At 47.4% G+C, this 27,922-nt stretch overlaps 1 protein-coding gene across 1 annotated transcript in view; it reads left to right on the top strand.

Moving 5' to 3' along the window:
* The first annotated feature begins 716 nt into the window (after positions 1-716).
* The window catches only part of LOC141978094 (substance-P receptor-like), a 95,999-nt gene continuing 68,793 nt past the window's right edge, over positions 717-27,922 (top strand). Inside the window, exon 1 of the mRNA XM_074939943.1 lies at positions 717-1,506. Coding sequence (XP_074796044.1) covers positions 1,076-1,506 — 431 coding nt within the window. The 5' untranslated portion in view covers positions 717-1,075. The remainder of the gene's footprint in view (positions 1,507-27,922) is intronic.

Raw genomic sequence — 27,922 nt, 5'->3', positions numbered from 1 at the left:
GAAAAGCTGCCTGCAGCCTGCATTGAATCTGGGGGGGCGGGGGGTGCACCAGCAGGCTCCCGCCTGGATCTAGCTCCGGCTTTGTCTCCCTGCGAGGCAGGCTCAGGAACCTCCAGCCCGGACCCTGCCAATTCCAGAGCGGCAGCCACCGCTTCGGTACCCCGCCCCAGCCACGAGATTCCCCTGGGAGGGTCCCGCCTGCCAGGGCTGCCCGTAGCGATCACATCTGGCCAGCTGTTGCTACCCCCCCCCCACACCCCCGAGAGGGTGGCAGGGACCTGATTCAGGCGCAAGCAGCCACTTCTGCCCAGCTGCTGCAGCCGCGCGAGGGTGACCGCGGTAGGAGTAGCCGGTGGAAGGACCCGATTTCAGCCTCCCGCCTGCATCAAAACCACCCCAAAACCAAACAAAAAAACAAACAAAAAACCCGTCTGGGGGTGGGGGGGGACACCCCGATCCAGCCCCATTTTGGATCCCGGCTCCCCAGACCCCGACGCCTCCAGCAGGATCCCGGCGGAGCGAGCTTTCCCACGCGTCCCTGGCCGGCTGCGGGGACGGTCCCCGCTCCAGAGGTGATGCCCGCGCGGCCACATCTGCCCAGCTGCTGCGCCGCAGCTGGGAGGGAGGGTCCTGAGCGCCGGCTCTGCCCAGCGCTCCTGACGCGTGAGCGGTGCCGATATAAAACCCCTCTGTCGCCCAGCCCGGGCTCCAGAGCTCCCGATCTGCGCCTGGAGACACCTTGGGCTGCCAGCTGCTGCCCGGGCTGCGACCGGCGCAGAGAAGTTTACACCGGGGTGGCTTCACTTTCTCCCCGAAAGGGCGGGGGTTGGGTGAGTGTGTGTGTGTGTGGGGGGGACACAGACTCACCCCACCACCTTTCCCTGCACACAGCTGCAGCTTGGTCAGCGACGCAGACAGCTGCCCGGAACAAGCGGGCTCCAGAGACCGAGCCGACAGATGTGCCCCACAATTCCAGATGTGCCCCAGCTGTAGGCGACCCCGCCTGCCCAAGCCTTCCTGACCAGCTGCCGCCTGGTCCCCGCGGGCTAGACTCTTCGCAGAGGGCTCCCCGCGAATGATCTCGGCGCGGCGGGGAGCGGGGAAGATGGACGAGGTCTTGTACGCGGGGGAGAACATAGACTCTCTGTGGTCCCACAACGCGTCTGCCAACGAATCCGATGCCAACCAGTTCGCCCAGCCCGCTTGGCAGATCACCCTCTGGGCCGTCGCCTACTCGCTCATTGTGATCGTGGCGGTGGTGGGGAACATCGTGGTGATGTGGATCATCCTCGCCCACAAGAGGATGAGGACGGTGACCAATTATTTCCTGGTGAACCTGGCTTTTGCAGAAGCCTCCATGGCCGCCTTTAACACCGTCGTCAATTTCACCTATGCCATCCACAACGAGTGGTACTACGGGCTGGGCTACTGCAAGTTCCACAACTTCTTCCCCATCGCCGCGGTGTTTGCCAGCATCTACTCCATGACGGCCATCGCCGTGGACAGGTGAGGCCAGGAGGTGGGATGGCCAGGCCGCACGAGTTTGCGGGGTGGGGTGGTGCTAGGAACGGGCCCCGGGGTTGCCCTGGGGAGTGCCCAACGACAGGCAACAGCCACCACACCCGGTTTCAGAGCATGGGTGGATTTTTTTGTTTTGTTTTTAACCTGGTCCTTGCTCCCCTTTAGTCAAGGGGTCGTAGCACACAAGGCTGCAGGCAGGAGCCTATAAAGACCCCCGTCTATAATTCTGCAGCCATCCAGTTTCCAGGCTCTGGATGGAGCTGGGAGAGGGTGAAAATCAGGGCATGCAAAAGAGCTGGTCCATGGGGCAAGACAAAAAAAAAAGTGTATTTATTATTCAGTTCCCGAGCTTTTGGGGCTCTCACCCTTTAGATGACAAAGTTCTGTAGTGCAGTGGCTCTCAGCCTTTCCCGACCACTGTCCTCCTTTCAGGAGTCTGATTTGTCCTGTGTACCCCCACGTTTCACCTCACTTAAGAACAACTTGCTTACAAAATCAGACCTAAAAATACACAAGTGTGACAGCCACACCATTACTGAAAAATTGCGGACTTTTACCACACAATTATAAAATAACTGAATTGGAATACAAATCTTGTACTTACATTTCAATGTACAGTATACAGAGCAGTAGAAACAAGTCATGGTATGAAATTTTACTTTTGTACTGAAATTGTACTTTTGGAAGGGACCTCAGGAGGTCATCTAGTCCAACCCCCTGCTCAAAGCAGGACCAATCCCCAATTTTTGCCCCAGATCCCTAAATGGCCCCCTCAAGGATTGAATTCACAACCCTGGGTTTAGCAGGCCAATGCTCAAACCACTGAGCTATCCATCCCCCTCAAGATGAGTTGATGTATCCCCTGGAAGACCTCTGCATACCCCCATGGGCACAGGTACCCCTGGTTGAGAACCACTGCTGGGGTTCCTTCTGCTGCCTTAGCATCCTGTTGATCTCTTCCCTACACACACAAATATTGCAAGAGAGATAATATTTTAAAAGAGCACTCAAGATAAGGGTTACCTCCCCTCCCCCCGATAATTCTCTCCAGGAGAATGCTGTTAGCTTAATGAAAAGGGTCTGTTTTAATCGTGCCCCAGAGAAGCCTGTGGCTATTTTCTTTTTTTTTTTTTTCAGTCAGAGGAAATCTATAGTCTTGCCCTCTACAATTTCACTCACTGTTTTAATTAATTTTCCTGATTTCCTCATTTTAGATTAAAATCTATATTTAAAACAGCATGGTATAATCCAATTACATGAGATATATTTATAGTTGAACATGCATGAGACAGCTGTGGGCCAGATACTATAGATCTTAACCGGTTTCCTGATTTCAGTTGGAAATTGCCTGTGTAAAGACCTCCAGGATTTAACCCTCTGCCTGGCAAAGGTGCGGTTCGATATTTGCTGCTTTATATTGTTCTGAGATGGACTTGTGGAAATTTTAGAGCTGGGTACAAATGTGTTCACTAAAGGCAACTGGGTTGTTGGAATAACGTTACTTTTATTACAAAGTTGGGGATGGAAAATGCTATTTTCTATCGCTGTTCTGTTTGTCCTGTGACTTGTACAGCTTATAGTGAGTGATAGATACACCTGTTTTCTCTGTGGCTTGCCAGCACATACCAGCATCTCGCTCACATTTTGTTCTCAGAACACAAATTCAGCAACCAGCCAACTTGGTGCTGAAGCAAGGAAGCAAATGTCTAGACTGGCGCTTGGGGTTTAAATGTAAGTCAGTGGAGGGATGAACTGTGATCTAGTGGTCAAAGAAAAGGACTAGAGGTTAGGACTTCTGGGGCTGAATTGGGTTTTGCTGCTCTTTAGCAGATCTTTTCACTGACTTGTTATGTGGCTGAGGGCAAATCACCGAGCCTGTCTCTGCCTCAGTTTACTCCTTTCTAAAATGATGATAAATTTTATTTGTTGGTACCTCCTAGAAAACCTTGTGGTCCTTTGCTGACCCTTGGTATTTAAAATTCAAAATATAGAGAGTGGTGTTCTAGAATTTCCCTCTTTCTGGTCTTTTTTCTCATCTGCATGTTCTGCAGTAATTAGAAATGAGATCGAGTGAGATCATTTTTTTGCTGAGGGCATTTTGGCTAACGTGTTAGAATTAGACTGACTTGAAAAGTAAAATGCAAACTGTTAATGGAAATTTCTGAAGGCAGTTGACAGTGATGTCATTACTCATTCATCTACAGCTTGTGAAATGTAGCTTAAGATTTGTTAGCTTGTTTCTAATGACAAGGGGATGGGAAATCATTGACAAGTTTAATCTCTTTATCATGCCGGGCTTGAGAGCGTGAGCCTGTTTCTCCTCTCACTTACACTGGAGTAAATCCAAAGTAACTCCACTGAACTCAGTGGAGTTACACTGGTGGAAATAAGAGGAGAAATCAAACCCCACATGGTAACGCCACCTGCAATTACGAAAACATTACTCTAAGGCCGTGGTTTTCAATCTTTTTTCACACGCAGATACCTAAAAAAAAGTTGCAGAGTAACAGCCGTGTTAGTCTGTATTCGCAAAAAGAAAAAGAGTACTTGTGGCACCTTAGAGACTAACTAATTTATTTGAGCATAAGCTCAAATATTGAGCTGTAGCTCACGAAAGCTTATGCTCAAATAAATTGGTTAGTTTCTAAGGTGCCACAAGTACTCTTTTTCTTTTTGCTAAAAAAAAAGTGTGAATGGAGGTGTGGACCCCTTTGGAAATCTTAGTCTGCGGACCCTCTGGGGGCCATGCACTACAGGTCAAAATATCACCCATCTATGGTAATGACAACCTTTCACGGACCCCTTAGACATAGTCTGCAGCCACCCAGGCATCTGTGGGCCACAGGCTGAAAAGCACGGCCCTAGGATCACAGCTGTTCTTCATGGAAAATGAAGATCCCATTGCATTTTCCATCAAAGTAGATGGGTTTTGTTTGCCCTGAGATCCTTGCCCAAATTCCTCCCCCGACCCCAAATCCGCCCCAAATATTGTGTAGGTTCCGCTCCATCCCAGAAGGATCTGTATTTCAGGGGTGTTGCACCTATCCAGCATCACTGTGGGAAGAGATCGTTAGGGCTGCAAAGCATTCAAAATGCTCTCTTAGTAGCTTGTTTTTTCAGTTAGTGCAGAGTTCTCAATAACCATTGACTGCAAGGACAACTAGTTTGTAAAGTGAATCTTCCGAAGGAAAACCTGAAAATCCGCACTACTTGCCAATGAGTATTTTCAGTTAATGGAACACAAGTAGGTTATTGCAGGCCTGGGGCTGGACATCTGTTGCATTAATATTCCAGACTTTCACGCACACAAATACTTTAGAATCTTTTCTGGACCCACTTTTGTTGGTGAAAGACAAGCTTCGGAGCGCCGCAGAGCTCATGTTCACATCCTGAAGACGAGCTTGTCTCTGCCACCAACAGAAGTTGGTCCAATAAAAGAGATCACCTCACCCACCTTGTCTCTTTCATCTCCTGGGACCAAAACGGCTACAGCAACCCTGTGAACAATCATGGGGTCTTGTCAGTTGCTTAATCAAGCACTCAGACAGTGGATCAAATTTTCAAGAGCTCCTAAACGACTTAGCAGCCTGCCTCCCATTGACTTGCAATGAGACTCAGGCCATGTCTACGCTTGAGAGCTTACAGCAACACAGCTGTACTGATACATCTGTGCCAGGAGCGGATTTACCATGAACCTAACTGTGCAGTGGCAGGGGGTCTCCAACGACAGGGGGCCCCCCGAAATGCAGGACAAATATCTGACCACCTGTCCCTGAATCCCAGCCGGCGGGCTCAGACAGACAGGCAGGCTGCCTGCATGCCATGGCTAGAAGCAGCCGGCTTCTGGCACGTTTCTGCACACCCGTGTGCTGCACCTGCCCCGGGCAGTGCACCCAGACCCGCTGCCCCCGGCCCCCCAAGGGGCACGCAGCAGGGCTAAGCCGGTTCCCTGCCCACTCTGCCTCCCTCCCTGCATGCTGCTTCACTCCCGGAAATGGCCGGCATGTCCCTGCGGCCCCGGGTGTGTGTGTGTGTGTGTGTGTTTCCATGTGCTGCCCTCGCGGCTAACTGCGGCTAATGGGAGCAGCGGGCATGGTGCCTGTGGGCAGCAGTGCGCGGAGACCCTCTGGACCCCCCCCCCAACTTGGAGCCACTGCTTGGGGGGGGTGCGTGCTGGTCACTTTGGAAGCTGCGCCACCCAAGGTAAGCGCCGCCCCTGCCCCCCTCACACACCCCAACCCCCTGCCCCAGCTCAGAGCCTGCACCCTGCACCCAAACTTCCTCCCAGATCCTGCACCCCTCACTCCTCCTCCCACACCCAACCCCCCTGCCCCAATCAAGGTACCTTGCTTTATTTTCTATTACTTCCCATTACTTATAGGAGGAGGATGAAGAAAAAAAGAATGAAAAACAGGGGGTGGGAGTGGGGAAGATAAGAGAATGTTCTTTCTCTTGGCTGCTTCGGGGGGGGGCAAAAATGAAGCTACACACAGAGCCCCACTAACTCGAAATCTGCCACTGATCTGTGCAGCTGTAAGATCTCCCGTGTAGCCGGTCTATGCCGACAGGAGAGAGCTCTCCCATGGATATCATTAACCCACCCCCAATGAGTGGTGGTGGCGGCTATGTCAGCAGGAGCATGTCTCCTGCAGACTTAGTGCTCTCCAGTCCAGCGCTTCTGTCAGGGTAACTTATGTCACTCAGGGGTGTGTTTTTTCACACCCTGCCCTGAGTGACAGAATTTCTACCGACACAGTGTTAACGTAGACCTAACCTTAGGCTCTCAAGTACCTAAATTGCTTTCAACAAAGGCTCTTGGGTTCTTAAGGTGCTGTTGAAAAGTGGGCCTGATAGCTTGATAAATAACAAATTAAATTTAATGTACAGAAAATCTAGTGCATATGGTATCAGTACGTATGTTCCTAGGTGCTGCATCACACAAGAATTGGGCTCAGTCAGTTCAAAGATAAAATGTCAGCTGAGGGAAAAAGAGATACTGATTAATGACAATAGGCAAATATAGTAAAGGCCGCAGTATTACAGAATAAGATGCTGATGGCAGTGAATTATCGGATTCGTTTGTTGATGCCAAATCTCACATGAGTTATTGTTCTTTGGAATGTGGACTCAGGGTGGCCTCTGTTTCTTTTTTCCCTTCGGTCGAGAAACATGGATAGCGCTGTAAAATCCCTTGTTATCTTGCGTTTGGATCAAACATCAGTAATTAGATGAAATGGTGGGTTGATGAAAACATTCAACTACTTTAGCCAGGTATTTCACTCCAGACTTGTGTGCTTGAGGAATCAATTTTGAGTGTGGTGTGGTGTTTCAAGACAAGAGCTTATAGCGTGGGTTAAATTAAGTATCTCATTCCAGCAAGGGATCAGACAAATGCTTCCCATTCAAACCGCAAACCTAAAGATAGTCCATGCAGCAAGGGTGAAAACATGTACCGGAGTTCCACATGCCCTATAAGACTGACACAACCAGTGACAGCTATGTAGTCTCAGCAAAGCAGGGGCTGGTTTACAGCTAGGAAAACGCACTTGAAATCAACGTATTTTCAGTAGATGTGGGGGGGGAGGGGAGGAGGGAATAAATACATAAAGAATTGAATGGGTTTATATTCCCCAAGTGGAGTGATTCATCTCTGTCAGTAACTTGGATATGTAATCTAAAGGATGCTTGGCATATTAGCCATCAAGTTGTTAACAAGAACATTGCTTCACAAAAAGCTGAACAATCTATTTCAAAATGTGCCCTCTATAAATAATTTCTATAGCACACTTGCCAGAGGATGCGAAATTGCCTTCTAAAGAATGAACAAACCCAATGCCACAGTCAATCAGCAAACATTTTGCAAGCTGTTTATGTAAAATTCACACATAATAGAACTTAGGTATACCGAATCTGAAACTGGATTGTGTAAGTAGCTTTAAAAAAAATTATTTTACTTGCAAATATAGTGCCCGTTTTTTTCAGAGGTGCCAAATTTCTAGCATAAGTTAACAGGAGCTGCAGGTGCTCTGAAAAAAAAAAATCAAGATATTTTCCACAGGAGATGATAATCAGCTTGAAGTGCCACAGCCGTTACAGCAAGGCTAGGAGCTAATTGTTACAGCAGATCGGTGGCCTGCTCCTGAAAGGGGATGAGTGCGTTCTTAACCGCTGCCAAATTTAAGGGAATTGAGACCATTCAGCACCACACAGGATTGGGCGGAAGAATTGCAAGGGCTCCACAGCTACCGCTCTACAGACTTTTGGTGAGAACCTGCTGCACAAGTCTGGTGCTGTGCAGCATTTCATTTCTATGTCAGTGGGAGCAGAGTAGTACTTGCTAGCTGCACGGGCATTTCCCAGATTCCAGTTTCAAGTTCTTCCAGTGACGGCACTCAATACCAGGTAAATTGGTTGAAATGATAATTACAGACAGAATTATAAACACCAAGCTAGGAAAGGACAAGCCAGCATGGCTCCTGCCTAGAAAAATCATGCTTCTCTAATCTACTACTTGAGCTAAGAAAACCCTGGTTCTCCTTTACCCACTAGTTAATACAGTTTATTTTGACTTTTTAAAAGTCTTTGACAAAGTCCCTCAGAAACAACTATTAAGGAAATGAAGTCAGAGGGTGAGAAGTAAACTACCACCATGAACTAGATACTGGCCGAGACAAAAGGAAAGAGTAGGAATGAGTATGTGGCATCAATGGTCAGTTTTCAGCACGGCTACAGGTTTGTAGCAGGGTGTCTCCAAGCTCTGAACTCAGATCAGGGTTTCGGTTTATTGTTCTGGAAAAGAGGTGAGGTGGCAATACTTGCATGTGACAATAATTTGGATTCTAATTCTGGTGTGTTGAAAACAGTGTTAAAATTGTAAGCTATTTTTAAAATTCTCATGGGTTTTCCTGGGCCTGCTTGCATGCTAGGGGACTTTATACAGAAGTGTGCAATCTAGGTCTTCAGCGGTCAGTTTGCAAAGAGCCAGCCTAGTTCACCAGTGGAGGACGGCAGGGAGGTAGGTTTCCCCTCCCCCCCACTTAACTTATCATAGAATCTCAGGGTTGGAAGGGACCTCAGGAGGTCATCTAGTCCCACCCCCTGCTGAAAGCAGGACCAATCCCCAATTAAATCATCCAACAGATTTTTGCCCCAGATCCCTGAATAGCCCCCTCAAGGATTGAACTCACAACCCTGGGTTTAGCAGGCCTATGCTCAAACCACTGAGCTATCCCTCCCCCCAACTTCCAGATACTCTACAAGGAAGAACCTGCAATGGGAGGAAAATGGCACATTGCTAATATCACTGCACTTCCTCTGACTGCACCTGTGGGGGTCCTAGTCAGACTGGCTTCCTGACTCTGAAGGTTTCTGCCCACGTCCTTGTTTTGACTAGCTGGGAACACAACCTGCATGCCCCCACCAATGAAAGCCAGGCTGGGGGAAACACCTGGTGAGAAAGGTATCTGTTGGTGGAGTCCCTCCAGAAGCAGATAAGAGCTGCAGGAGGAGGTGGCTCATCTGCGTAGCCTCCAGAAGCGCAAGGGCTTTATTGGCAGGATGTACCTGGAAACATCTGGGAGAGAGGATGCTAGCTGACTACAGTGGCACCAGAGGAGGCAGGAGAACCAGCTGCTCTATGGGGAGGAAACTGGCTGCTGGCTCTCTCGGGCAGTGGATGGTGCTGTCCCTTGTCCATCGAGGTGAAGAACTGGTATGCTGTACTGGCAACAGGAGGACAGAGGCAGACCCCAGTGGCTGAGTAGGAGCTGCCATCTGTCCCCAAGGCTGGGAGACTCATCGCCACCACACCCAACAGGAGGCAACATAGGGTGCTGGAGGTCAGGGACTGCCTTCTGTGTTGGTCAGAGGCATCCATCTGCTGACCTGACATCCTGGGAGATGAGCTGCCTGCCTGGAGCCCATGCCTGAGACATTACAGAACAGTTGCTGAGGCTCATCCATCCCTCTGGCCACTACTCCAGGCTATTCATCCACATGGGCACTGATGATACTGCCTGCTATAACCCTGAGCCAATCAGCCGTGACTACAAAGCTCTGGGAGTGAGCATGAAAGGGGCAGGGGTGCAGGTGGCTTACCCAGTTGAGGGTAAGGGTCCAAGCAGGGACACACGGCTGTAAGATGGTGTTGATGGGAGGGCTTTGGCTTCCTGAACCATGGGATGCTCTTTTGGGAAGGAGGTCTGCTGGAAGAGATGGGGTCCACACAGGGCTTAATTTGTAAGGAAAGAGGTGCCGGGGCTCAAGCTATTTTTTTTGGCATTCATAGCTGATGAAGCAAGCCCAATTTATAAGCACCTAGAGTATAACAGAGTTATAAGTAATAGCCAACAAAAATTTTCTAAGAGCAAACCATGGCAAAACAAAGTAACCGAACACATTTCTTTGGCAGTAGCTCTGTATTTGTACTCAACTGATGCACTCTGCTTGGTCCTGTAGTTCTGTCTTGTGACACTCTTTGTGCTGCGTATCAGAGGGGTAGCCGCGTTCATCTGTATCCACAAAAACGAGGAGTCTGGTGGCACCTTAAAGACTAACATTTATTTGGGCATAAGCTTTCACGGGTAAAAAACCCCACTTCTTCATCTGGAAGCGTGCTGGCCGCCGCTTCCTGCAGCCCCCATTGGCCTGGGACAGCGAACCGTAGACAGTGGGAGCCACGATCGGCCGAACCTGCGGATGCTGCAGGTAAACAAACCGGCCTGGCCCGCCAGGGGCTTACCCTGATGGGCCGTGTGCCAAAGGTTGCCGATCCCTGTACTAGCCAATGTACTATCCAAAGAATTGCAGAACCATCAATGACTATGCAAGTAACCTCTTGTGAAGTATGTATACTTGACACCTCTGTCTGCAGCTGATTCTTTAGGTTTAGGTTAGTGGTTCTTCTTTGACAGGGCTACTGGCTTAGTGGATTGGGGGAAGTTGTAGACATGATGTGTCTTGATTTTAGTGAGGCTTTTGACACAGTCCCATGTGACATTCTCTTAAGCAAACTAGGGAAATGTGGTCTAGATGAAGTTACTATGAGGCAGATGCAAAACTGGTTGAAAGACTGCACTCATAGAGCACTTATCAATGGTTCGCTGTCAGACTGGAGGGATGTATCTAGTGGGGTCCCATAGGGGTCTGTCACTATTCAATATTTTCAGTTGCTTGGATAATGGAGTGGAGAGGATGCTTATAAAATTTGCAGATGACGCCAAGCTGGGAGGGGTTGCAAGCACTTTGGAAGACAGGATTAGAATTCAAAAGGACCTTGACAAATTTGGAGAATTGGTCTGAAATCAACAAGATGAAATTCAATAAAGACAAATGCAGAGTACTACCTCTAGGAAGGAAAAATCAAATACACAGCTACAAAATGGGGAATAACTGGCTAGATGGCAGCACTGCTGAATAGGACCTGGGGGTTACAGTGGATCACAAATTGAATATGAGTTAACAATGTGATGTAGTTGTGAAAAGGTTGCTGTCACTCCGGGCTGTATTAACAGGAGCGTTGTGTGTAAGAGATGGCAAGTAATGGTCTCTCTCTACTAGGCGCTGTGAGGAATCAGCTGGAGTACAGGGTCTGGTTCTGGGTGCCACACTTTAAGAAAGATGTGGACAAATTGGAGAGAGTCCAGAGGACAGCAACAAAAATGTAAAAAAACCCAAACACTCCCCCGCCCCCACCGCCCAAAAAGTAGAAAACCTGACATACAAGGAAAAGTTTTTAAAAAATAAAATCCTGCAGCTCCTTCTGTTTTTGCTGTACTGGCTCCGCAGGACTAAATACAGGGGGAAAAAGACACTTATTTCTGTCAGTGAAGTAGCCAACTATGACTCCAAATACATATGGGGCTATATTCACCCCTGTGCAGAGAGCCAACACAAGACCTATGCACCACTGAAGTTCTATTTTGAGGACTTAGGTGATGCAAATTTGTGCTGACCCTGTGCACAGGGGTAAATTTCACCTAGGGAACATATTTGAGTAGGATTTCCAACCATTTTTTCTGAATATTTGGAGGTTTATTAACCTTAGCTCTGTTCCAGCTCCTTTGTCCACCCACCCGCACACCCTGCTGTCACACCTGCTTTCAGTTTGACACACCTGCTGTTATGGGATGTGCTGGAATTCAGCAAGCAAAATGAGAGGGCCATCAATGTCATAATATGCAGCTAAGTGAGAAGTTTAAAGACTCTTCAGTATTCAAACAGCACGCACAGAGGAAACAGTAAATCGGGATAAACCTTTATTCCTCCCGTATGGCTAATAAAAACGCTACTGCCCGCCATCAGGAACTGAGCCTACATTTCTTTTGTTTGCATTGTTTGAACCAAAATGCAGAGGTACAGACTGGGGGATAACGGGCTCCGCAGCAGCACTGCTGAGAAGGATCTGGGAATCGTGGTGGATCACCACTTCTCCGTGAGTCAGCAAGGAGGTGCTATTGCAAAAAAAAAAAAAAAAAAAAGGCAAATGAAATTTTGGGTTGCATTCACAGAGGTAGAGCATGCAAATCACGGGAGATGATAGTTCTGCTCTACTCGGTGCTTCGTTAGGCCTCAGCTGGAGTACGGTGTCCAATTTTAGTCACCAATGTATAGAAAGGATCATAGAATATCAGGGCTGGAAGAGACCTCAGGAGGTCATCTAGTCCAACCCCCTGCTCAAAGCAGGACCAATCCCCAACTAAATCATCCCAGCCAGGGCTTTGTCAAGCCTGACCTTAAAAACCTCTAAGGAAGGAGATTCCACCACCTCCCTAGGTAACCCATTCCAGTGCTTCACCCTCCTAGTGAAAAAGTTTTTCCTAATATCCAACCGAAACCTCCCCCGACTGCAACTTGAGACGATTCTCCTTGTTCTGTCACCTGCTACCACTGAGAACAGTCTAGATCCATCCTCTTTGAAACCCTCTTTCAGGGAATTGAAAGCAGCTATCAAATCCCCCCTCATTCTTCTCTTCTGCAGACTAAATAATCCCAGTTCCTTCAGCCTCTCTTCATAAATTATGTGTTCCAGCCCCCTGATCATTTTTGTTGCCCTCCGCTGGACTCTCTCCAATTTTTCCACATCCTTCTTGTAGTGTGGGGCCCAAAACTGGACAAGGATGTAGAGAAACTGGAAAGGATCCAGAGGCGAGCAACAAAGATGATCAAAGGGATGGAATGCAAGCCATATGAGCAAAGGCTGAAGGAACTGGGCATGTTTAGTTTGGAAAAGAGGAGATTATGTGTGGACATGATAGTGATCTTCAAATACTTGAAAGGCTGCCATAAAAAAAGATGGAAAAAAGTTGTTCTCTCTTGCCACAGAGGGCAAAACAAGAGGCAATGGGTTCAAACTACAGCAGAGCAGATTTAGATTAAATCTCAGGAAAATCTTTCTAACTGTAAGAACAGTAGGACAAGGGAATAAACTGCCTGGGGAAGTCATGGAAGCTCTTTCACTGGAGGTTTCCAAAAGGAGGCTGGATGGCCATCTGTCTTGGATGGTTTAGACACAACAAATCCTGCATCTTGGTGGGGGGTTAGACTAGATGACCCTTGCGGTCCCTTCTAACTCTACGGTTCTATTATTCTATGACTGACTATGCAATTAAGTCCGCAACTGATTGGACCTTTGAAATCCCTCTTCTTGGTCCCTATACACTTTTAAATCAGTGTGTGACACATTGCTTTTTCTTAGCCATAAAGCCCACTCTTTTGACTGTTTGGCTTTTTAAAAGCACTTTAATGAGATACGTCTGAATCATGTAGCAACATGGGCTTTATTAGGCCTCTCTCTAAAATGCAGCACATACCGTCTGCACACAAGTAGCTGGCATAATCTTGTGAATCATCTGAATGTCAAATGTGTAATAATGAATTTATAGATGATCTTGCAGATTCTTTGAAAGGTGACAGATTCAGCTGGCTGTAATTTGACGTAATTTGTCACCCTTGACATTTTTAATTAGTCATTGTAAGCCTCTGTGTAGCTCCTTTATCGTCATGTCTAAATCAGTTTATATTGTCAATCTTAACATCCCATCGGGCAAAAGATAGCACTTGCATAGGTGCTGGAACTAGGAGTGCTGGAGATGCTTCTGTACCCTCTGGCTTGAAGTTATTTCCATCATATCTAGGCTTTATAGTTTGGTTCAATGGCTCTCAGCACACCCACTATACAAATTGCACCAGCACCCCTGAGCACTTGCTCTACAAGCATGTAACACATAGTGTGTAAAGGCCATGGATGGAGAGGATGGAGTTAAAGGAATCCAAAGAGGTATTAGTAGGGATAACAAAATTAAACTGATCATAGGCCAGAACGGGCCATATGTTCTAGCTGCTCTGTGCCACTTGCCATATGGAGCAGCTGTAAACACTGTTTAACCTGCTGGAGCATTGCAAAGCAGCCAGAGGCTACTGGTGAATCTGGACTAAGGGCCATAGGAGAATTCCTAACTATTATAGTATGTCTACACTGCAACGTAAACCCAGGATTAGTGGGACTCGAGTCAGCCGATCCGTGTTAGGGAACCCTGGACTTGAGCGTCTACATCGTATTTTAATCCAAGGTTAAAAAGTTTCAGACCTGTGCTCAAACCTAAGGCTCTGGCATCCACACTTGCAGTGTACAGACTCGAGTCAAAGTAACCATATCCCAGAGGCCCAAGGGCCCCACCCCTCCGACATGTGGCCACTCTAGCCGTAGGATCATGGTGCACTGTGGGAAAAAGTTACTGCCCGCCCTGCATGTTACCAGGAAGCACCTCGCTTTGCCAAAGGCTTGATGGGTTTGCTCTCCATTGCAGACCCAGGAGGCTCTCTGACAGTGTGCTGGTAGATCGGTGATCAGGAGAGAATGGGTTTTATGCTGACCTGAGCTCCTGCCGTTTGCCAAGTGGCGGGGGGGCGGGGGGAGGCTTCCATTTTCAACAGAGTGGATTGCAGATTGTTGGGCTAGAGAGGACGACGGAAGTTGTCCCATGGAATCGTGGGGTACTTCTGGATGGCTTCAGGGACTTGAGTCAAGCAGGGCTACGGCTACACTGCAAAGCAATAGGGCTTGGACCCCGGGTCCTGGCTTGACTCGAGCATGGATCCCCCAGCCCTGCAAGGTCCTGGAACCCTGAGTCCAAGCCCCGGGTTAGCGCAACTGTAGTGTAGACGCAACGGGTGTTGGGGGGAGGATGTAGCCTTGAGCCCAGGCTCAAGCATGGGCTTACGCTGCAGTGAAGCCTTACACTTAGAACAACGGAGTTGAGACTTGTGTGAGAAACAAAGCTGTGCTGGCTGGAGAAGATCACTTAACCAGGCTTTCTTCTAAGCTCTGGGTTCAGCAGCACCCACAGCAGCCCACCGACCAGAACATCCACACACCACAGAACTAGCTGGGGGCCGAAAAGGGCCCAGCAGGATTACAGCAGCTAGTCATTCAGTCTACAGGGCCTCAGGATACACACTAGAAAGGTGGGGGGATAGGGCCAGCTCACTCTGCTAAGCCAAGCTTCTCTCTGCTCTACTCAAGGTTCTGCTATGCTGATTCCTCATGCAGCTCCCCTTCTGCTTTCTGAGCAGTCACCCCTCCTCTTTTGGGGGCAGGGGGTCAGCACTGGGAAGAAGGAATCCCTAGATCCTGGCCTGGCTGGGCACTGCCGGAGGACTTTGCGTCTGAAGCCAGATCAGCCGCAGTGGTGCGGCTGCGGTGCATCATGTTGCACCAGCCTACTGGCATAATTTGGCCGTGAAGCCAGCTTAGCTGGCCCAGGGAGGGTCATCCCAATCCCAGAGTATTTCTGTACTCCGGTCGAGCTGCTATACAGGTTCAAATGCGTCCTACCCTCCCCTGTTGCCAGTGTTGCAAGAAAAAGAAAAAAAAAAAAAGACAGGCAAGGTCCGGGTGTGTCCCTACTTCACACCGATCCGAGGCTGCATCTTCTCCCCCTGGCGGCTGGAGACTGGCAATAGCTTGGCTTGAGCTAGTGTGCTAAAAATAGCAGCAGGGACACTGCAACATGGGTGGCGGCTCGGGCTAGCCCCCTGACCCCCTGGGTCTGAGCTTGCGTGGCTAGCCTGAGCCACTGCCCATGTTGCAATGGGCAAATCACTAGACCCCAAGCAGAAAAGCCTATAAACAGAGATGAGATGACGCTTCTATGGAGACCACCAAGGACTTCATTTTGGCCGTCAAACTAACATGGAAGGTACTGTTACCACAGTGATGGGCGTCAGCATAAAGCCTGGGAGCCAAAGCAGTTTCAGTTAGTGTATTTGCAACTTAGAAACCACACGAATATGGATCAGAGTGGGTCAGATTCCTAGGGATTTTAAAGTATCACATCAAAGGGAAGAGAACATCATTAGAGGGGGCGGAGAATTAGAGGACTGTGCTGGCATTACAGCAAGATGTGGAAATGCATCAACAAACTCTCTGAAAGCAGGACGGAGAGAATTAAAGCCTTTCTGCGGAGCTGTCAATTCAGAGAGATCCCTGCGGATGGGGAAGTTACCTGGGCAAACATTACCCCTTGTAAAGGAATTGATGGATGACCTGGGAAAGCGTGAGGTCTGTTTTGTCTGATAGCAGCTGTGAGGATGGGACTGAATGTTATTTTCAAAGGTGGAATGGAGGAACATGGAGTGAATCTATCAGGCTTCCAGGCGGTCTGCCAGTGATGATCTCCTTCTCCTTGGACTCCCTGATGTAGCTACGAGCCAGCAAGCAGCACGTAAACAGTGGAACATTTCACAGAGTAATGAGTAGAGGCAGAGGGTTCTCTAGAGCCCAGGGAGCCAGGAAGCTGAATTCCAATTCTGGTTGTGACACCGACCCCCCATAGGGCCTGATAGAACGCTGGCTTAAGTGACCTGCCAAAGGCCATGAGTGGCCACTAAATTTTGAGTTCTGCCAACTGTTGGGTGCCCAGCTTGGGACATCTAGGGGCTGATTTTCAGAGGTGTTCACTCAGCACCGGTCGGTACCATTGACTTCAGCTGAAGCCAGATGCATTTAGCACTTCTGAGAATCAGGCCCCAAGTATCTGGGTTTAAATACCCAAAAGTATAAGGCCACTTGGAAAAACTTGGCCTAAAACTCTACCTCCATTTTCCTATCTATAAAATGGGGCTGTTACTAATTGCCTACCTCAAATAAGAGAAGCTAATCCTCACTCTTTCTACCAGCATAATTAACTATGATGGGAAAATTAACAGGCTCGGTTTAAAAACCTTGGCTCAAGAACCAAAGCAGGGAAAGGACAGGAAATCCAAAGCTCTGGACAGAATATTTCCAAACCAACCAAGTGTCTGACTGCAATAATTGAACAGCATGATCAGCAGATGAGCACAAACTTGTTAGGGATCAGCTATGGGCTGCAGCTTCTTTATACAAATGAGTTAGAGAATAGTATTTGCACAGAAGATCTCGAGTTGTCGATGATATAGGAACCATGAAGCAAGACAAATAAAAATCCATAATTAAATGGGTACACAATCAGACTGTATTATCACATACATGATTGGGAGCTAAACTGAATCCTCTTATACTAACTGCTTTACTTTGCTCCTACCCACAAATCTGATCCACTGAATAGGCACGAAATTTTGGCAGTAAAAGTCTGTTATCATTAGTACAATACAGCGTGCTGCTGCTGAAAATAACCTTTTTAAATCTGGTTTAAGCTGTATCTGTCACATATCACTTTAAAATTGTCGGTGGCTTCTGTACACCTGTGTAATACATTGCACTACAGCATGTAAGTGCTGTGACAGAAAGTGATGTGTAAAATTGAAAGCAAAACACTTCATTTTCTTTTCTTCTCTCCCCCCGCCCCCCTCCAAATAACCTCTACTGATATGCCTTGCATCTACTCAGTTGGGATTTATTTTAACAGTCGGAATCTTTTAAAGACGAAAATGCCTGCAGGGGCATTCAGTACAGATAATATTCTGAGTGCAAAAAACCAGAGATGTTTGCAAACTTTTCAGAAAAATCTCAGGTTACTTTTGCTGGTATATGACATATTCATTTCTGTAGGAGGGTCAGGAGAACATCCCTGAGCACAATGGCAAATTGCAGTTGAATGGAAAATGCGGCAACATATTGGCTAGGGAAGAGGTTCGGGGAAACGGCACAAATATCCCCTACAGCCTTCTGCTCTATGAATCAGCTTCAATGAAAGCTCAGTATCAGTCAGATCTCATTGCTTGAGGAAGAAAACAGAAATGAAAGCAGACAGCATTGATGTTACTTCAGAGAGCAGCTGTCCTGTCATGAGCGCTGGCTTTGAAAATGCTGGTTCACATTTTTCAGATTGTGTATCTCTGCAAGGCACACAGAGAAGAAGAATGGAATTACACCAAGAACAGGAAGGCCATCCTTAGTTAAAAAGCAAACGAGGTAATAGATTAAGTATGGAGTGGGGATTTGTACAGATGACTTTGACGGGCTTCTGTGAAGACCCTTATTCTTGCCTGTAGCTTCAGCAGCTATATCCCTTTGATAACCACCTTAAGACGGCTGAGAGATGGAACAATAGGGCCATACCTTGAGGATATGGAAATCAAACAGGGGCAATCTGTTGTGAGCTCTTGAGTTCCTTGAACCTGAAGATAATGGGGGGCAGGGAGACCACCAGAATGCTAGAATTGTGGGGCAACCCCAGTCTTAAGCTTATTCTGTTAAACACTTTGGAAGTTGTAAAGTGTCAACAGGCCATGCTGTAATTAGGGATGAGGCCTGTGATCTTGTCCCTAGGATTACGTATGGTGGGGAGATCTGTACAGATGGCACTAGCAGCCTTCTAGAGAGGCCCTTACATGTTTCTGAACTCTGGCTAGATGACATTCCTCGGTTGACTTTGGCACAGTTGGTACCAGCTGATTGTAAGTATTCAACATCCACGTGGATGTTAAAGTCATCGGGCACTATCAGCTTTGGAGTCTCTAATGCCACCACGGTCCATTTACGTGGGTCATCGAGTACATCAGAACCAGACATCGCAACCTAGCCCCGTTCTGAGACTTTCAGATGAGACAAATGCAATGGATTCCATTCCAGTTCTGGGGTAGGAGCATTATGTACCAGTAACGAGTAGAAAGGAGAAAAATGTGAATTTTCATTACTTTGACAAAGTATGTGCAATGGTGCAAACAACCTCAAAAACTAAATCACATCCGCTTTCTGATTGGATGCCAACAATGCAGAGCTATCACCTCTACTGTGTGCACGTACTCTTCCCCTGCCTCGTTCTAGAATTACAAACCCATTCAAGGAGCACAGGGTAAGAACTCCAGCTGAAAATAAAGAGATTAGAAGGATAAAGCCATTGACTTTTGGCAAGGGAATAAACTCAGCAGATGGAACAAACTCCAATGGACACAACTGGAATGTGTGAGCTGCATAAGACCTAGGTTACTAATTGAATCTAATGAGAAGACCTAATTTCTCAATAAAGAAATGTGGTAGGGAGAATATGAAATTTGTGGGGGATTGTTTTGACTCACTGAAGCCTATCTCCAGTAGTGTAAATACCATACAAAGAATTCATAGAAAAATTCATTCACAATCTTGGTGGGAACATGTCCACAGTCACTCTCTGGTTAAATGTTTTCTCTTTTCCTTTACATGCGTATTTATAAAGATCCACGTTAGTAAGTGTGACATCTTTTTCATATTTGCCTGCGGTTCAGAATGCACTGTAGGCTGATAATCCAAAAGGTCTTTTGTGAATCCAGATGAGGATATGAAGATACCTTGTCAAAAGTAATGAAAATCCTCATTTTAATCCTTTCTACCCTTTACGGTTGTATAATTCTTTATTGTGGCACAAAAGTCTGGAAACTGAATCACAGCAGAGAAGAGGGACCAGGCTTGTAGACACTTCCCTTTCTGTCAGATAGTTGCTCCAGGCTGGAAATTAGCTCCAAGTTCTGCTCTCTAGCTACTGAAGATAGGACACTGGGTCTGTTACATCCATTTGTAAACACTCGGTTCAAGCAGAATAAGTAGCTCAGTTGCCAGCAAGGATGAAACTGGCTCCTTACATGCTTTCTTTCAAAGGCATTCCAAATCTTTCATTTCCACTGTAAAAATTTGTATAGGGTCTCATGGACAGGGGAAAGTAAAATAAGCTTTCCAGAGTTAGACGGGCCCAAATCAGACCCACTGAGCAGGATTCCTTCAAACTTTGGATCTAATGTTTGGCTCTTATGTAGCCCTTGGAGATCTATTGTTGAAAAAGAAGGTCTGTAAAACGAGGAGTGCGATACTGATCAGGAAACTGAGCCACCGAGAGAAAGTGTCTTGCTCAAGGTCACGCAGCAGGTCACTGGCCAAACTAGCCATTGAACCCAGGTCAATGCCCTCTTGACTGACTCCTGCTGACTTACTAGGTCCCGTCTTCAAGTTTGTCCCATGATGTAGCAGCAGCCAGTTATGAACAACTGAGCTGATGGCTCAGACCTATCCCTTGTTATGGCCAAAACCTTCCAGAGAATGGCCACTGATTTTCAATGCCTCAACTTTTAAGAGCCCTGGGACTCATCTGCAGAAGTGTTGATTAGCCACAGCTGCCAATGACTTTGGTTAGAGTGGTGGCTGCTCAGTACTTCTGAAAAAAAAAACAGGCCTATGGTGTCTCAAGCTAGGCACCTAAAAAGCCGTAGCACCTAAAATCTCTGGCCACTCTCGGAAACATTGGCCTCTGACCTTTGAAAATGATACTATAAAAATCAGTGTGCAACAGATGAGCTGCATGCCGGCAGGCAGAAACTAACCTGCATGTACAGACCTCCATGATCATGTGTCCTCTGGAGTGCTTGGCACCAAAAAGCCCATTGTGTAATCACACATGTAGAAAAGAAAGCCCCTGTTTCTCATCTGAATTATGTGCATTCATAACAAACAATACTGCATAGCATTCATACAGTGCTTTTTCACACCCAGATCTTAACGGGCTTTATAAGGGGGGGATATGACTATTTGTGAAGGGAGTTAAGGTGACTGTGACTTGCCCACGGTTGCAAAGCACGTCAATGGGAGAGTGGGGATAGAACCTGGGAATCCTGATTCTTGGCTTTAGTCTCAATTGCCATACTGGCTATATTCACTCTCCAGCAAATGTTTGAGATTTTAGCCTATGTTTTAACAATTGTTGGTTTTGGGAGGTGGTTTTTTTGTGGGGGGAGAGGAAGAGGATGGTAGAGGTATCTTGGTTTTTTTCCCTCATTGGAATGTAGGGCAGTAATAGTGTCAGTGCTCCTTATTAATTTATGGCTTGGACACTGGTCCATGTATTTTTAGATTGTAAGCTCTTTGGGTCAGAGGCTGTCACTTTCTATGTCTGTAGAGCACCCATCACGATGGAAGCTATGCTTTTTTACAATAGCTGAAGATCTGGTCCTCTCTCTCTCTCTCGGGGCAGGGTTGTCTGGTGTCAAAGCAATATGCACAAACAACCAGCGGCTTGTCTTGCCTCATTGTCACTGTTATGGTCAGAGGATACGGAGGTCAGCAATCCTTCTAGGCTGTAAGCCAGACATTTGGTGAGCGGATATTAAGGGGCTAGAGAGGGGTCAGCTTTGCTATTAAACATCTGTTTCGGTGAAGATGTATTACACCTCACAGTTGTCTCCTGTCTGTCACTGGAGTTGCTAGCTGTAGCAGCTGAGTATTTGTTGTCTGATCCCTTCCCCATGTGCCATAGCCTCACTTGGCTTTGACGATCCACTTTCATTTGTGCTTTTCTCCGAAGGCCCTACTTTTGCTTTGCCAAATTTCAAGCCTTTCCTTGCTCGCTTCCCCCAGAGCTGGTCAGTAAAGACTCCTCTGTGCATGACAGGACACTGAAGTTCTACTAGGTTTCTCTTTTTCTTTTCTCTTCAAGCTTCTTTCCACTGCAAGTCAGCCAGGTTGTCTGTGTCCTGGTCCCCTTGCCACTAGGGCTTCCCTTTGCCTTCTGTTTAAACTCTCATCTCCACTGGAGACTCTGTGGTCCCCCAGATGTACATCCATGCAGCAGATGGCTCACACAGCTTCAGATATACTATTCATGTCCTTATTCAGCATCAAAAGAAAAATTCCCTTATAGTGCACTGTTTTGATGGGTATCACAAATATTTGCTGAATAAATAACATGGAGCACTTATCACCCGTTAATGTCAAAGAATTTTGCAAAGAAGGGAATAAGTATCATTGTGCCCATTTTACATATAGGGGAAACTGAGGCATGGCAGTGAAAGGCTCTGGCAGGAGGGAGGCAGTGCGGAAAGGCTCCGGCAGCAGGGAGACCTTGCTAAAAATAGGAGGGCAGACCAGGGAGGCACTGCTTGGGTGCATAGTGCAGGATACATACCCATAGGTTCACGTCTTTACTCACCTAAGCAGTGTCGTGCCATCTACACTACTATTTATACCTGGGCTAGGTATAAATACCTGCAGCGTACGTACTCTACACACTGCCATAAGGAGCATGCAGTGTTGACGTACCCAGGTTTACACCTACATAACTGAGATAAGAAACCAGCCCTTAGTCTTCTGTCTTGATTTCTATGGGTCCTTGATGGGCTGCTCTTTCGCAGGACTTTACTCGTGAACCTTTTATTTACTTCAGTTGGCAGCTCTCTTCTTTCTATGACAGAACTGAACCATGCCCCTAGCATGGTGTTAAGGGGGCTCTGTGCTGCTGGCGGTCTCTCAGATGAAACCTACAATGGCTTGCAGTCTAAGCCCATAACGATAACAATATCTAGTCTGATTCACAGCATCTCTTTTCCTGTGTGCGCGCATGCAAGAGTCTTGGTGTTCATCGCCCTGTTTCAGTCCAAATTCCATTTTGGGGCAATGGCATCCCACTGAACTGAAATTCCCCCTTGAGTTTTATTTGGGTACAACGTTCTTCTTTGTGTCCTGTCCTAAACTGTTGTGCATTATCACCATATGCTGCTAAACAGCTGCCGTATTTCAATGGCTGGTGCAATCATCCTTTATATATAGCGTGTGTATTAGTGTGTGAAGCAATTCAGGAGCCTTTGGGATGAAAGATGCTTCATAAACCAAGATTTTATTATTAGATTAATCTTGCCTCCGTAGGGGTGAAGATAACCGCCTTCTGTTAGTTATCCAGGCATGCGCTAGATTTCTAGACGCAAGGAATACATAAAGTATGAATTTTATTTTTATTTAATAACCAAATGTACTCTTAGCTGTCCAGACGTAACCCTACACTCCAGGGATATTTTATCGTCATGGTAACAACTGAAAAAAACAATAGACAGACAATTTTTTTTTAAGGGAGGAAAATATCTGGCTGGCTAGGCTGTGCACCCCGTGGCAGTCCAGTCCAGTCCATTGAATATGGCAGAATGCTCAAATGGGTTTTAGAATGGCTTCTGCCACTCACCTATGGCTCAATCATTGCAGATCTCTAAGGCGTGTCAAAGGTCAGATGTGTGAGCGGCTTTCTCTGCCTCTGTCAAAGCAAGGTTTTGTCTCTGTGCAGCTGGTCTCTTGCACGTAGAGGTGTATATGGCTGTTAACCTTACTGCATTGTGGTTCATTACTTTAAATCACAAAAGGCACAGGTGAGGCTATTCCTAGCTCCCCTCTTAAAAGGCCAGCCAACCCTGGACATAGGTGAATCCACTCTGGCTGCAGCTAGCTCCAAGGCATGTCTCTAGGTGAGGATGGATTTCTGTGCAGCAGACTCCAGCCAGGATGCTGATGGCCAGATAGCAGTAACATCAACTTGTGAGCTGCTAGGTAGCCATTCCTGTGGACCAGAGTATAGGGTTCTTGCTAAGCTTTTTAAAGTCGTGCTTCACTAGTGTATAGACTGTGCACTGGGTCTCTGCACAGGAGGAATTTCACCCTAGGTAAACAGTAGGATTGTCACCCTTCCAGGATTGTCCTGGAGTCTCCAGGAATTAAAGATGAATCTTTAATTAAAGATGTCATGTGATGAAACCTCCAGGAATATGGCCAATCAAAACAGGCAAACCTAGTAAACAGCTGATCAGAATTGTGGGCAGGTCTTGAATTTTTCTTGACCCATCTGGTATAATTGAGATAAATGTACTTTACACCGTAATAAAAATTCTCTCTCTCCTTTACTTTGATATAATCATTGCTCAAACCATCTGATTTTGAGGCTTGTGAATATAGAATTTAGAATAGAACGAGTTTCAACAACGCCCTGTATAAATACAGCGCAAGTTGATAGCAATTAGAACTAAAACAGCTGAGATTTTGTCCTTTTGTATTGAAAGAGGATTAGATGTAATTTTCCACACGCGGTTGAAGAAAAACATACAATCCCCACCTCTGACACGCACCCTTTCTCTCTGTTTAGCTGCCAAAGCAAAGATTAAGTAGAGTCAAAGGAGACACAGCCAAGACAGACTATAATAAGCAATTTTCAAATATGCCGTTTTGGTTCTGGATTCATAGCATCTCTCTTCCCTCATCTGTGGCTGGTAACGTTCCCAGAGAAAACAACTGAATTTCCAACTACACACCATACATCACTGGCAGCCTTTGGGTTGAGATTTCACCCTTAGCCAAATGCTAGCAAGTACCTGGGAACTTCCCGTGGAGATAGGGGTTGTTTGGCAGAGGAGGAATCTGTTAGCAAGGAAGCTGATGTGCTACAGAATTTGTCTTGAGCTGCTTGCGTGTTCCTTTTATGGTTCGGTCATGAGATGGAGTGAGCAGAGATTAGCACAGCTATGAAACTTACTCCTGTAATGTCTTTGAGGTGAGCAGGGTTCAAGATGTTATTGGCAGAACTGTATGAATAACTAACTGATTTTTCAGCCAAACCGGAAAAAAAAAAAACAGGAAAGAAAATTCAGGGTCGACCTGAAATTAAAAGTTTTGGAATTTTTCAGAAAACCAAAAAAGGTGAAAAAAATTTAACTTCAGGTAGAACAAAATATTTTGTTCTCACTTTTTTTTTTACACTCTAAAACTTATGTAACGAAATTGAAGTACCTTTCAAAATGAAAAGTATCAACAAATTTAAATGCTTTGTTTAAAAAGCTCAATTAAATATTTAGATTTTTTCCAAATTTTTTTTTTTAGGGAGAGGGAGCTGGGTTTCCAGACCAAAACAATTCAGTGTGTGTGTGGGGTGGGAGAAAAAAGTTTAGTCCAAAAATTTTTGCCCGGCTCTAATCATCAATCAAGAGGGTTCCCAAGCAACCTTGTACAATCTCCAAAAGCCCTGGGGGTCTGGTTCAGCTCTGAAATGGTTGTAAATTCAATAACGCCACTGAAGTTAGTGTGACGGATTTACAGCTGTCTTGCCCAGTGTGTAGCAAAATGGATGTGAAATGCTTCTGAATCAGAATTCTCCACTGCCTCACATGGAGGGTAGCATTTTACACCTCACTTTGTACAGGTGGAAACAGCTCCTCAAGGGAGAAGGCAGGGGTGGATTGATTTACACTGCTGTAAGTGATAGAAGACACCAGCCCTGCACAAAGCAGGTAACGTCTCATTAGGGTGACCAGATGTCCCGATTTTATAGGGACAGTCCCGATTTTTGGGTCTTTTTCTTACATAGGCTCCTCTTACCCCCTACACCCTGTCCCGATTTTTCACACTTGCTGTCTGGTCACCCTACTTCTCATGCAACAGGAAGAGAGTATAACTAGCTGACAGGGGATTTTGGGAAGTCATGCAGAGTCCAAGTGCTGGTGTGGTTTGCAGAGTGGGGTTGACATATTCACGCTCATACGACAGACACAGGAGCCTTCCCCATAACTATACTGAGAGAGGACCATGCTACACTGACTTTCCTCCCTTCCAAGCTGCTTTTAGAGCAAAACCCTCGCTATTAAAAAAGTCCAGCATCCTCAGGACACACAGGGAGATCAGTATCTTGGTACTGCACTCTGCAGATTTACCTAAACCAAACAGTGCTGCACAAAGGTGTATGTTGGTTTTTAAACAAGCCTGATTGAACATAGTGTTTTACCCGCTGACCGGTTCTCTTCCCGTAAGGTGAAACTAAGGAAACTACTGGAGTACATAACAAAGAGTCTCAACTGTACACCCCTTGAATAGGGCAGTCTCTTAGGGGAAACCAACAGAGCTATGCACACAGAAATTAATGGGCTGGGATATGAACTAGTAGTAGAATCATTCGCCTCCTTCTTAAATACTATTCTTCCTGACCAGAGACTGGAACTTGTATTGTTGAGCTCAATAAAAGGGCTGGTTCAGTTTAAATTCCGGTTTCTGTCTTTGATCATGGCTTAACTCCCATCATAAACCCAGCCTTGTGTATAATGTCTGAATGCTGTTTTGTGCACGAAAGCAAAGCCGCCTCTTGCCATGTGCTCTCCATGTAGGAAGGCTCAGGCTGAGACCCATCTCCATTGGAAGCAAGTTGGATGGCTGTCGACCTATTCATGGAGAGGCCTATATCCTGGCTCCCACAAGCTCCGCCCTGGAGTTTGTCAACCGAGGAGCCTCATGCCCCCTTTATCCCTCTTCTCTGACCTGGAGTGACTCCCCTCTCTTGGGGTGAGGGTATTTCAGCCTCCCTACTCACCCCCCCTCTGTCGGCTGACAAACTCCGGGGTCACTTGTTCGCTGAGAACTGGAGGGAACCCACTAAGGCAGAGGTGGGCAAGCTATGGCCCGTGGGCCACATCCGGCATGCGGGACCATCCTGCCTGGCCCCTGAGCTCCCAGCCAGGGAGGCTAGCCCCCGGCCCCTCCCCGGCTGTCCCCTCTTCCCCTCAGCCTCAGCTCACCGCGCCGCCAGCACTCTGGGCGGCAGGGCTGCGAGCTCCTGCCGGGCGGCAGGGCTGCGAGAGCCGCCAGGGGTAGTGTATTAAATTGCTCCCCATAGGGATGTACTCCCCATAGGAGCACCAAGACTGGCAGCCATAACTAGTACACCATAAGTAGCACATTCCTACAGGGAGTAATTTAATAGACACCTGGGTAGGGAAGGCTGTGCCCCCCAAACAGCCTGGCCTCCGCCCCCTCCCACTTCCTGCCCCCCTCAGACCCATCCAACCCCCCCTGCTCCTTGTCCTCTGACTGCCCCCTCCCAGGACCCCCCACCCCTAACCTCCGGGACCCCACCCTCTATCCCACCTCCCCTGTCCCGACTGCCCCGACCCCTATCCACACCTCCGCCTCCTGACAGGCCTCCCGGGACTCCCATGCCTATCCAACTGCCCCCTGCTCCCTGTCCGCTCCCCGGGGCTCCCTGCCCCTTATCCAACACCCCCCCCCGCCACTCCCCGCCTCCTTAACATGCCGCTCAGAGCACCAGGGCTGGCAGCTGTAAGTAGTACGCTGTAAGTAAGTAGCACATTCCTATGGGGAGCAATTTACTACACTACACCAGCCCGCCATACAGTTTCAGAACCCCGATGTGGCCCTGGGGCCAAAAAGTTTGCCCACCCCTGCACTAAGGGCTAGATTGAGAAGGAGCCTGGGCTCCTAACTCAGGGTCATAAATTCCACTGGCCAGCAGGGCACCTAGGAGGTAGGCATTACAATGCTGAACATTACACGCCCATCGCGAATCTATCTTCGCACAGAATACCAAGCACCCTCCAGCTACCAACCTGGGCTGGATTCAGACTGGGGAGCAACAGGTGAAAGGCTCCGTACCCTTTTATTAGTCCCCTGAGCAGCAGCCCTTTCTCAAAGTCTGCTGGGCTAGTGAAGAAGGGAAGCTGTGCTTTTCACACACAAACACCTCTGTGGTCCCTTGCGTACACACCAGCAAGGAAGCGATCCTGTTCACTTCCATAGCGGGCTGGGGCACTGGGGCATTCAAAGCGCACGTTCACCCCCGAGGAGGTGTGCTTAGCCTCATTTTGCAGCGGAGTAACTGTGGAAGTGCAGGGGGATTAACGGCCTGTTTTCCAGAGGGGCCGAGCACCCAGAACTCCTGTTGAACGCAGTGAGCACTGGGCATGTTCAACATGTTGGCAAACAAGCTCTGTAACATGCTGATAGTCTGTAGCAGAGCCAGCACCCAGATCACTCAGGCCTGTGCCTCTTCCACATGACTTTCTCCTGCTCTTTTGCGTGGACAAGTGAAAGGCAGGATCTGGCTGTGACTCATTCTTTCTTTTACTGTTTGTCTAGATAGTTATGGCCGTCACCAGCACGGTATCTGAGCCCCTTACAAACATTAACGCAGTTCACCTTCATCACCTTCCTATGCGCTAGGAACACATTTTATAGATGGGGAGACAGAGGCACAGAACCCATAAAGGTATGTCTACACAGTATTTTGGAGTGAGCCTTCCAGCCTGGTGGACAGACAGACAGTCTAGCAGCGCTTATGCCGGTGCTCCATAAAAAGGAGTGTAGCCAGCGGATTTGAAGTCAGGGCTTGGGCTCTGAAGCCTAGGGAGGGGGGTGGGCTTCAGA

Source organism: Natator depressus, chromosome 26 (assembly GCF_965152275.1).
Source record: "Natator depressus isolate rNatDep1 chromosome 26, rNatDep2.hap1, whole genome shotgun sequence".
NCBI classification, from domain to species: domain Eukaryota; kingdom Metazoa; phylum Chordata; order Testudines; family Cheloniidae; genus Natator; species Natator depressus.
The sequence above is the reverse complement of the archived record's forward strand: the minus strand, read 5'-3'. Positions and strand labels throughout refer to the sequence as shown.